Raw genomic sequence first — 12186 nt, forward strand, 5'->3', positions numbered from 1 at the left:
ACACCAATAATGCAGACGCACATACCCACTGACCCATGCGGGCAGACGCCCACCCACTGACCCATGCGGGCAGACGCCCACCCACTGACCCATGCGGGCAGACGCCCACCCACTGACCCATGCGGGCAGACGCCCACCCACACACGCAGATCTGATAATACTGCTATTTGTTGTTTAGTCTAAGCATGTAAAATAAAGTATTGTATTGGAACTTGTTTCAGTGCTGAAGCCTGCCACCAAGTAGCTAAGTGTAAGTTTTTGATGATCATCTTGGGAAGTTTGCAGGTTTTACTGAAGTATGACGTGCTGGGCCTAAGCTTTGAATTTCTAACAGTTCACACTTTAGCAAATATCCTACAAGATTGTAAACCTCTACAGTCATAAGTCTAGTGAGCAATGTACTAATGGAAGTTTGCAGCTTTTTAAAACAGCTGAAAACAGATATCTAATAGTTTTTCACTGACATCCAGCTACAACCTACTTTTATTACTGCTGAAGTGTGTATATATATATATGAATATAATGGATGTATGTCACTGTAGAAATAATCCTTTGCATTGAATCATTTATTGTGCCTTTCAATCCACACACTTTTTTTTTTATCCTAATGTCTAACAATATAGTCACCTTATATCCAAAGTCTCTACTAATGGAATCCTGAGTCTGAATTCTGTTACTAGAAATCCCATAAGTCAATGGGACATTGCTATTCATTGAGTAAAATTACAAGGTGATTTATTCCATTTACTTACATTGTAGACCTGGTTCTACAACACACTCTTATTCTCGTGTTTTAGTCCTTATTCAATGTCTGACCAATAGGTCAGCTACAATCCTTCGTAGTCAGGCAGTTTAAGTCCTCTTATTTTCCTTCACCCTTCTGTTATCTTGTGTGCAAAAGTCACTTTTTTTTTTTTTTTTATGTATATTTAGGAAACTCCCACCAAGGATCTTGGATCTCATGTAGTTGATAAAAATAGTCAAATGTCAAGTAATAACAGCCCTGTCTCACCATCAATGCCAGGCTTCCTTCACAGATTTACAAACTCTGAAAGCTCCACTGATGAAGAAGGTAAGACACTTTGTGAAAATGAATAAATACATTTTTAAAAAGTTTTTTTTGTTTTTTTGTTTTTTTTTTGGATACTCTATAAAAATCTTTTTCGGCTTTGAAGGGAGTGCTTTTGATGGCACAAGGACAAAGATGTTTTATGACCATTACATCCAAATCTTTAGTCACGTCAAAAACAAAGCTTCCATTGCCTATTGGATGCTTTTCACTAGCATGGCATGAAATCAGACGTCCAGTGTGCATAGAACTGAACTTAGTACAAAATGCTTGTTCCTACCTGGCTAATAATGCCTCGGTGATGCTGCCAGAGGTGGACTCGGTATATCTGCACATAGACTCCAGGCACAATGATCACTTAAAATAACTGAAGTTGTAATGATGCTTGGAGTAATCTTTTAATTTTTATTGTAAAAAGAGGATAGCATCTCAGTATGCATAGTCCAGTACTAAAATTTGCACACACAATGCAATGGAACAAAATTTGTAAATGTTTACAAACCCCATTGGGGTAATTACTTTTAGGAATATGGGCCTTGATTTTTTATTTTTGAATAATCTTTCCAAATTTATTTAATTTTTATTTTTTGGGAGGAAATCAAAGTTGTAATGGCTTTCATTTGATTGCACCTGGTTTGCATAAATTTGAAATAAAAAAGAAATTGCTCTTTCGTTTTAGTTTTGTTTATGGGGACATATTCATATGTTAACATTGTCCAGCAATCATTTCATGTTCGAGAAGAAAGGGATAAATGCTCCTTCAAGGTTGGGTGACTGCCTCAACTCATTGGTGTTATTATAGTGCCTGGAGTTCCCTGGCATTATTCTTCCATTGCGTGAGGAAGTGTTTTTGAATAGTTTAACCATAAACAAATGTCTGCAGCTGTCCTTACCCTTAGCCTGAGCAGCTGTGATTGGGTGAGGGTGTCAGCTGGCTGCTTCCAGCTTATCTCTGACCCCGTTGCTGGTTTGTTTGTATGGCTAAGAAATAATGTAATCTGTGCCCTAACCAGTGGAGACTGGGCTATGTGCAGCCAGCAACCCTGAAAAATGGATTATCACTGAATGAAGGGACGGTGTCGGGGGACTCTAGGCACAAAACCAAACAAAATTGCCAATACATCAGTATCTGGTCTTGAGGTACAATATATCCCAAACTATAATTATGTTTATTTTTCCTCTGTCTAAAAATTCTCCACTTGACTGACCTGCTGTAAAGATTGTATTCAAGGTAAATAAATTGAAATGATCACAATCGTGAGTGAATCAACTGATTGTGACTAATCTGTTTTTATTTTTCTCTTCTCTCCTTGCAGGAGGGGGGTTTGAATGGGAAGATGACTTTTCTTCACCTGATCCTTCATTTCTTAACAAACCAGCACAGAACCTAATTGGTACCAAAATTTCTGTTAATCCTTCAAAATACTTCTCACCTCCACCCCCTACTCGGGGCCCTGATCAAAATTGGACACACTCCTCTTATTCGCGATTCTCTATTGCACCAGCAAATATTGCAAGTTTCTCTCTTACACATCTAACTGATTCTGATATAGAACAAGGAGGTAAGCAGTTTATACATGCAGAGGAAAACTCTGGATTCTAAGGAATTACATTTTCAGAAATATCTAAGGATAGTACACACGTCCCCCACCCATTCTTCGTAGTGTTTTTCTGGCAAACACATTGAGAGAAAAAGATAAGATATGTTTCCCAGTCTTTAAGTGAAGAAGACGAAAGCCGCTCAAACAATCTCGTGTAGGGATGCCTTTTTACCCACACCCAAAATGTAACAAAAATTCTTAAGTGAAAACGCTCAAAGATGTTAAAGGAGTGCTAAGCTATTTTTTCTTACCTTTAACAACCTACATAATCTACGTAATAAATCACAAGTAGTGTAGATTGCAGCCATAATTGACAATTGAGAAAAATAAATGTTGGGGTATAATGACTAGAGTAGCTTGTTCCTGTAGTAGAAAAGGCATATGTAGATGGTCTTAACGACTGCTCAGGCCAGCAACCGGAAATGAAGTGCCGCAATGTAGCGGCACGTCACTTCCGGAAGCCAGGGGGTAAGGGCAATGTGAAAGCTATTGGCACACAAAGATGTTGATCGGTGCCATGTGATTCCGGAAGCAAATAAGCATACAGATTTAAAAGAATACATTAACATGAGGACGCAGATTTGAAGAAGCTTGATTGCGAAACGTGCCTTGGCTTATGATCATACTGGACTATTTGTAATGCATACTTGTTTTTATGGCGTTTAGTTTCAATAAATCTTCTAACACACTTTAGTATGGCATCACCCAGCTCGTGTCCCAGGTGGCTGGATCTTATGTATGTAGTTAGACTTATGTAGTTTATCTTTGACACTACATTTTTACACCTCAGAGCCTTTGTACAAGGTGAGTATTTTTTCACTTTTTATCCATATTGGGATTCAATACATAATTGAATAATGGTCTTTTTATGTTTTGTGTTCTCTTGAGATTTGGGAAGCGATATTTAGAAGAAAGGTGAGGTGCTGCCTTAACAACACAGCTGCACACATGATTGAGACAATTATAATAGGTTCCATGATATGTGGATTCTCACATTGTTTTACATAATTGTCACTTATGGTTTCAATCTACGCTATTTGTGATTTATTCTATTTTTCAAATATTTCACGTATAAGCTCTAGAAAAAATATATATCTACCTTACATTGTTACAGGTAAGAAACAATCTCTAAGCACTCCACAAACATCTGAGTGTTTTCACTTAAAATAAATGTTGGTATATCGTTGCAAACCGTGATCCAGATCGCCATCCAGTTGTTTTTTTTTAGTTTGTTTTTCTTTTCTCTTGCTTTGTTTTATAGTGAAGGCAATGGAAATCTTTGTGTCTTCCACTGTTTTTTGCCCGTTATCCACGCAATGGAAGTAGACAATGGGCTTCATATGATTTTGTGTACAGACCTGGTTTATTTTCATTATATCCTTGTCATTGTCATCATGCAGCAATAGCAGCAACTCCAGGAAGGATATTGATCGATTGAGTATGCAAGGGTCCACACTGCAGTGTCACAGGCAGCATGTGCATATCTGTCCCTATTACCTCATTAGCAGTGTGGCGAGGGAAGGCTTCAGGGATCCCCTGGTTCTGGTAAAAGTACTTTAAAAACCATTTGGAACAGAACAAAGGGCAGGCAGCACCCATAGCCTTCTAAACACATAACCAATATAGCATGCTGAAGTGTTTATGGCTTTGACTGCTCTTTATGAGCTTTGGAATGCATGAGCAAACATTTTATTTATTTTTTTTAGGTTAAAACTGGAATCTCCTTTATTTTGCAATTGACAGCTGAACGATGGTCAGTTTGCCAGATAATCCGTTACTTTTCAAAAGAAATTGGTAGCACTTTGTCTCTTGTATTATTATTATTTTATTACTTGTGTAGCGCCACCAAATTCTGTAGCGCTGTAGAATGGGTGTACTAACAGACTTGTAATTGTAACCAAAAAAAATGTGCAGTAGATAAGTTGGCGCAAAAAATTAAGATAAAATATAAATAGGTTTGCAGTACCCACAATATACCCAGGTAATGAGGTACAGAAACAATCACAAAACAGAAAAGTGCTGGTGCGCATACATATGTACAGAACCCCTCAAATGTTGAGAAGTAAAACAGATGATACAGTGCAAGCAAGTGTGATCCCTTATAGGGTGTCTACAAGCCCAGGTGTATATGTGTATATACTTAGTCTGTTACACTGTACAGTTGATATCGGTAGTTTAACCCGTTCAGGACCGTCAGCGGTAAAACGTGCGTTTGGACCGCTGACGGTCCTGAACCGTCATAACGGTCTGGGGCTACTTACCTGATCGCCGTCGGTCCCACGGCGGCGATCAGTGCTCCAACCGGTCCAGGGGGACTGCCTGTCTGCCCGGGCAGTCCCCCCTCGGCAGATCAGGACCCCACGGCCATGTGATCACTCGATCACATGACCGCAATAGGTGTCTGTGTATCTGCCTGCAGGGGGACTGTCTGTGCTGACAGGCAGTCTCCCTGCAAGTGAAAAATCCAAAAAATAAAGTAAAAAAAAAAACTGTGTAAAATCAGTGTAAAAATAAATAAATAATGTGTGTGTATATATATATATGATATATATACATGTATTATATCTATATATAATATATGTATATGTATCATATATATGTCATATTAAGTGTATTTTTATATTTATATATACGTAGATTAATATAAAAATACACTTATATTTAAATTACACACGAATATATACAATATATATATATAATTGCTATATATATGGTATATATATATTATTATAAAATACAAATAATATGTTAATAAAAATAAATAACAAAAAATAAAAATAATTTTTAATAATTATAAAAAAATATTTATATATGCAATTTTATTCTAACAGTATTTTGATATATATATATATATATATATATATTTATATCAAAATATACTTGGAATGTAATGATATATATCTATGTATAAATAAATAAATAAAAACAATACGAAATATACATATGTCCATATACATAATTACATAAATAATTTCATAAATATACACGTAGACGTCAAATATATAAATATGTATATATATTAAAATTCTACATGTGTATTTATGTAATATTTTTACCTAATTAAGTAATTTTAATGATTGCAATTTGAGGGACCTGCCTGCCAACCCAGGCCGAAAGTCCAGATAATTTAATTTGCTAGCACTGTGTTTAACCCTGTAACTTTCTATGACACCCTAAAACCTGTACATGGGGGTACTGTTTTACTCGGGAGACTTCGCTGAACACAAATATTAGTGTTTCAAAACAGTAAAACATATCACAGCGATGATATTGTCAGTGAAAGTGAATTTTTTTGCATTTTTCACACACCAACAGCACTTTCACTGAGGATATTATTGCTGTGATACATTTTACTGTTCTGATACACTAATATTTGTGTTCAGCGAAGTCTCCTGAGTATAACAGTACCCCACATGTAGAGGTTTTATAGTGTTTGTGAAAGTTACAGGGTCAAATATAAGGCTTGATTTTACTTTTTTTTTTTTATTGAAATTTGTCGGATTGGTTAGGTTGCCTTTGAGAGCGTATGGTAGCCAAGGAATGAGAATTAGCCCCATGATGGCATACCATTTGCAAAAGAAGACAACCCAAGGTATTGCAAATGGGGTATGTTCAGCCTTTTTTAGTAGCCACTTAGTCACAAACACCGGCCAAAGTTAGCGTTTCTTGCATTTTTAACACACAAACAAATATAAATGCTAACTTTGGCCAGTGTTTGTGACTAAGTGGCTACTAAAAAAAACTGGACATACCCAATTTTGAATACCCTGGGTTGTCTACTATAAAAAAAATATGTACAGGTTAGGTGTGTTTCGGGGATTTATGACAGATAACGGTGTTACAAGGTCACTATTGATACATTTAAAATATATATATATTGAAACAGCAATTTCCTACTTGTATTTATAGGCCTATAACTTGCAAAAAAAAAAGCAATAAAGCATGTAAACACTGGGTGTTTTTAAACTCGGGACAAAATTTTGAATCTATTTAGCAGTTTTTTTCATTAGCTTTTGTAGATAAGTAAAAGATTTTTCAAGTAAAAGTCCAAAAACATGTTTTTTTTTTTTTTTTTCACCATATTTTATTATTTTTTTTAAATACAATATTGGACATAATACAAATAATGGTATGTAAAGAAAGCCCCTTTTGTCCTGAAAAAAACAATATATAACTTGTATGGGAACCGTAAATGAGAGAGCGGAAAATTACAGCTAAACACAAACACCACAAAAGTGTTAAAACTGCTCTGGTCCTTAACGTACAAACATCGCAAAAACAGGCCGGTCCTGAAGGGGTTAACCCCTTCAGGACGGAGTCAATAGTGCACGTTCTGATCAAAACAAAACGTAAACAAAAACTGGTATTTGCGCTATATGTCTGTTCACCCGTAGTTCCCATCTTTCATATTAAATGCACCCACACGTATTATATATCATTTTGTTCAGGAGAAACAGGGCTTTCATTCCATATCAAATATTTATATATGAAACCTAATTTATTATGAATAAAATTTTAAACTCTGAGAAATGTTAATTTTTTTTAAAAAATTTGTAGTTCCGCCTCACATTTTAGCTGTAAATGTCATAATACTGTTTTACTGCAAAAAAAATGCACATATTTGTAATCAGCGATGTCTCACGAGTACAACAGTACCCCCCATTAACAGGTTTTATGGTGTTTTGGAAAGTTACAGGGTCAAATATAGAACGTTCCATTTTTAAATTGAAATTTGCCAGATTAGTAATGTTACCTTTGAGACGGTGTGGTAGCCCAGGAATGAGAATTACCCCCATAATGGCATACCATGTGAAAAAGTAGACAACCCAAGGTATTGAACGTGGGGTATGTTTAGTCTTTGTTAGTAGCCACTTAGTCACAAACACTGGCCAAAGTTAGCGTTCATATTTGTTTTTGTGTGAAAAAAGCAAAAAACTAATATTTGGCCAGTGTTTGTGACTGAGTGGCTACTAAAAATGACTGGACATACCCCATTTGCAATACCTTGGGTTGTCTACTTTTGCAAATGGTATGCCATAATGGGGGTAATTCTTATTCCTGGGCTACCATACGGTCTCAAAGGCAACATAACTAATCTGGCAAATTTCAATGTGAAAAAAATGAAATGCAAGCCTTATATGTGACTCTCTAACTTTCCAAAACACCATAAAACCTGTACATGGGGGGTACTGTTATTCTCGGGAGACTTCACTAAACACAAATATTAGTGTTTTAAAACAGTAAAACATATTACAACAATAATATAGTCCATAAAAGTGCCGTTTGTTTGTAAAAAAATGCAAAAAAACTTCACTTTTACTTAAAATATCATCGTTGTAATATAATTTACCAGTTTTAAACAGTAATATTTGAGTTCAGCGAAGTCTCCTGAGTAAAACAGTACCCCCTATGTACAGGTTTTATGATGTCTTGGAGAGTTACAGGGTCAAATATAGTGCTTGCGAATTAAATTCTCTGCACTTTCTCCCTGTGTTGTCAGGCATGTCAATCAAATTTTAATTAATCAAATGACATAATTATGTTAAAAGATTACTTAAATATGCACGTAGAATTTTAATATATATGCATTTATAGGTATTTAAATTCTACGTGTATACTAATGTAATCTATTATGTAATTATATGTATTTATCTTTCTATATATATTTGCGGTTATTTGTATTTTATATATAGATGGATATATAGAATGTCATTCTAAGTGTATTTTGTTACCAATATATATTTTAATAACAAAATACAGTTAGAATAAAATTACATATGAATATATAATTTATTTTAAATTTAGTTTCAATATTTTATTTATTTAACAATTTTATTTATTTATTATTGTAATTATGTGTATATATATATATATGTGTATAATATATATACATATTATATATATGTAACGTCACTCTAAGTGTATTTTAATACTAATATATACTAATATTACTATTAAAATACATTACGCATGACGTTACATATATATTATATATATATATATATATATATATATATATATATATATATATATATATATATACATATATTATATATATATATATATATGCGCATTTATTTTAATTTTACACATGTCTAATTATTTTTTTTAATTCTTCCCACCAGCAGGGGGACTGTCTGATATTTCAGACAGCCCCCCTGCTGGCAGATCCATAGCCAGTTATAGGGGGCCATGTGATCGCTCTTTGAGAGCGAACACATGGCCCCCGGGGGCCTGATTTGCCGTGGGGGGGCTGCCTGGGCTCTGAGGCAGCCCCCCAGAAGAGGATCGCGGCGGAGGTGAGTACCGCCGGACCTCCTGGGCTGCAAGCCGTTACGGCGTTCTATGCCGCCGCAACGGCTTTAAAGCCCTTTAAAGCCGCGACGGCATAGAACGCCGTAACGGCGTTAAGGAGACAAAAGTAGGGGGGAGGGAACAGAGAAAGCACTCCTAGTGCAATACAATTATTAAAATTTAAACTAAAATAAACTCTCTTTTAAGAATGCAACTCACAAATGTAGAGTGGTATGAGCCCCACTCTAAGCTATCTCGCCCAGGGAGGATCAACCCCTTTGGTACGTGGGATCTGAGAAATGCTCCTGTGACTCCAGTGTCAGGCAAAACATTTATTAAAAATAAAAACAACTGATAGTCAAATAATAAAAAGCACAGTCCAGCTGCAGCTCACCACACCATGGGGAGTTTGATAACAGTTCAGTGTAATCTCTCTCCTTCTGGGGCCGGTCCTGCTGGCTGGTGTGTGTATTCAGTTCACTTCCTTGTATCCTGATACCAGGTCACGTGACGCGTTTCGTCCCGCCTCTTGGGACTTTCTCAAAAGAGCAATGTAATTGTAACCAACTGGACATACAGGAAACGAGAGGTGGAGGACCCTGCTCAATGTTGGTTATAACCTTTATTTTTATTGTATTTTTTTAATTAAATGGCAGGAGGTAGGTAAAGTATGGGTTTACAGAGACTTTTCCTTATTTATTACTTTGATTAAAAAAAAAAAAAACTATTTGAACTTCCATAATTAAGCAATAGCCAGTGATAAGATAAAATCCACTGTCAGTTTGCGTTGGTAGAATTTTTCTGCAGGGCCTTACAATAGTTCAATGTCACCGCTAATCTTCCAATAATGTGTGATTTGAGCAGATGTGTGCTAGTCTGAGAGGAAAAACAGGTGTAGCTTGTTGCTGCAGTTAATATTTAATGCTCAAATATTCTCACAAATCGGTTGGTTAAATGTACAGTGTGCAGTAGTTTCCCTTTTTACATTTTAAGCTGCAAAGAGTGATTCCTGGCCTTGCAAGGTCCCCCCTTTTTAGATTTGTTTCTAGTCAGTATGAATGCATGTTCAGTGAAGAAACATTTATTTCCTTTATAGGACACTCCAGCATTATAAACAGAGAAGCATTGGATGGTATGGTTTATACACCAGCTATGCTTCTTATAGAGAAGTATTGAATCCAGTACTTCTTGTCGACATGTAGTGCTTTCCCCTAAAGCACTTGAGTGCATTGGAATGTTTCTTTAATATGAAACTGTCTAATGCCTGTCAAAATGTAACCCATTCTAAATTGGATTACAGTCTAAGCACCCTAGTAATTTAATCTTATTTAAGTGATTTTGGGGCAAACATACAGCCACTGGATGTCAAGGAAAAAATAGATTCAGTTATTGTAAGTAAAACAAACTTATGTCCAGTATTTGCATACATGCTGATGTTGGGTGCCCATGACCAGTGCTTTCCTTACATTAGATTTAACGCTACTCCCAGATATGCATTAGATTGGCAGATTGTGGTGATTGTCACAAATGCATTAGATGTCCTCGATGCAGTATCTAACTGGACAAAATGTATCCTGCTTGGTGACTTCATTGTCAAAGGATTAGTTTGCAACTGTTCTGGCTTCCTTCCCCCCCCCCCCCCCCTTTGATTTTTATTTTTTTATTTTATTTTTTTTTACAATAGCCATTGGCTCTTACTAAAATGATTTAATGATGCAGTTCTGGGTCTTGATCTATATGTTAAGAACAAATTATTTTTGATTTATTAAATTTCTTTAAAGTTTACTTGCTAAGAAATCATTCTGTTTGCTTCTTTGCTTTCTGCTTTTCAATTAATTTCTATCTGTAATGTTTTCAATTTATTTTATTTATTATTTTTAAAACTGTGAACTATAAAGAATGTATCCGTTCGATGCGAAGTCCATACTTGGCTTTTTTTTTTTTTTTTTCATCTATAGTTAAAATAGTTATTGGTCTGTTTATTGATTACCCTTTGTGTTTTCTGGCTTTGCAGGTAGCAGCGAGGATGGAGAAAAAGACTAAGAACCTATGTTTTCAAGCAGGTGCTGGGGACTACTTGCTTTGTGGAAACCTACAAATACTTGACTTTTTTTTTTTTTTTAATGAACTCTTTCGAAAAGAGATCTTAGGACATAAAGCATGAATACTGTGACAGAAGTGAACATTTACAGGAATCAATGTTGTAAATTTTCTTTATTAGTACTATAAGTGCAGTCAACTTCTTTCCAAAATGTATTTATATGTTCCTGCTTTAAACTACTTGAAGCATCCTTCAGATTTTATTTTCTTTTGAAGGGGGCAAAAGGTTATTTTTTTTTATTTTTTTGAGACTGAATTTAAAGCATTAATGCTGTATCTTAGAAGTTGAGATTTTTTTCAGTTTATCCCCAGTCTCCTTCCCTCAAGTAGTCTCTAATGTAGTTAAACTTTAGATTTGCCATTTAACCCCTCTGAGAACCAGATGGGATGAGCAAAGGTTTGCAATGCCAGTGTTGCTTCACCCCACTGCCCTTTGATGGGTTAATATGTCTGCTAATGAAATAAAGTGTGTTTTCAGTGATGTTCCCTGTAAAAAAAAAAACACTATATATCTTGCTCTATTGCACTGTGTAATGTTTCTTGCATATCTATACCTGTACAGAGATTTTTTTTTTTGTATTTAAATAATGGACGAAGGGGTTAAACACTGCTGACATGATTTTTAACTGTACAAGGTTGTCCATGCATTGAAAGGGTGTTCAAAAGCTGCTCCTGGGACTTGCAATCTCAGCTTCTCATATGCTGTACCATTGTTTTTTTAATGTTTTCGCTTAAAAAAAATATATATATATATATTTTTTTTTTTCTTCCTTGTCAGGTGAAGAGATTTTTTCACAGTTTTAGTATGCATTTCAGAAATGCATACTATGTCTTGCTATTGAAATTCATGGATGGGAGATATGGTTTAAGAGCAAATTATACCTATATAATCTGACCTTTTCTATATTATTGTTATGGGGAGTGCGGTTTCCCAGGAAAAGGCATGTTGTTTTCCACTATGTGACGTAATCAATAGGGGTTCTGTAAAAAGCGTAATTGTTAGCACTTTACTCTAGATTTTTTTTCCCATTATTAAGAACTCCTGTGTGTTTGCCAGTGGTAACCCATTTGATGTCCAAAGTCTTAGTGGATGTTTACAGCACCAAAGGGATGGGGGGAATT

General features: G+C 35.4%; 1 protein-coding gene across 1 annotated transcript in view; it reads left to right on the forward strand.

Annotated features, from left to right (window-relative positions):
* Nucleotides 1-11787, forward strand: part of LMTK2 (lemur tyrosine kinase 2) — an 86573-nt gene extending 74786 nt beyond the window's left edge. The window contains exons 12-14 of the mRNA XM_063430342.1: nt 934-1072; nt 2386-2631; nt 10979-11787. Coding sequence (XP_063286412.1) covers nt 934-1072; nt 2386-2631; nt 10979-11007 — 414 coding nt within the window. The 3' untranslated portion in view covers nt 11008-11787. The remainder of the gene's footprint in view (nt 1-933; nt 1073-2385; nt 2632-10978) is intronic.
* Nucleotides 11788-12186: the final 399 nt, after the last annotated feature.

This window comes from Pelobates fuscus, chromosome 8 (assembly GCF_036172605.1).
Source record: "Pelobates fuscus isolate aPelFus1 chromosome 8, aPelFus1.pri, whole genome shotgun sequence".
Taxonomy (NCBI): domain Eukaryota; kingdom Metazoa; phylum Chordata; class Amphibia; order Anura; family Pelobatidae; genus Pelobates; species Pelobates fuscus.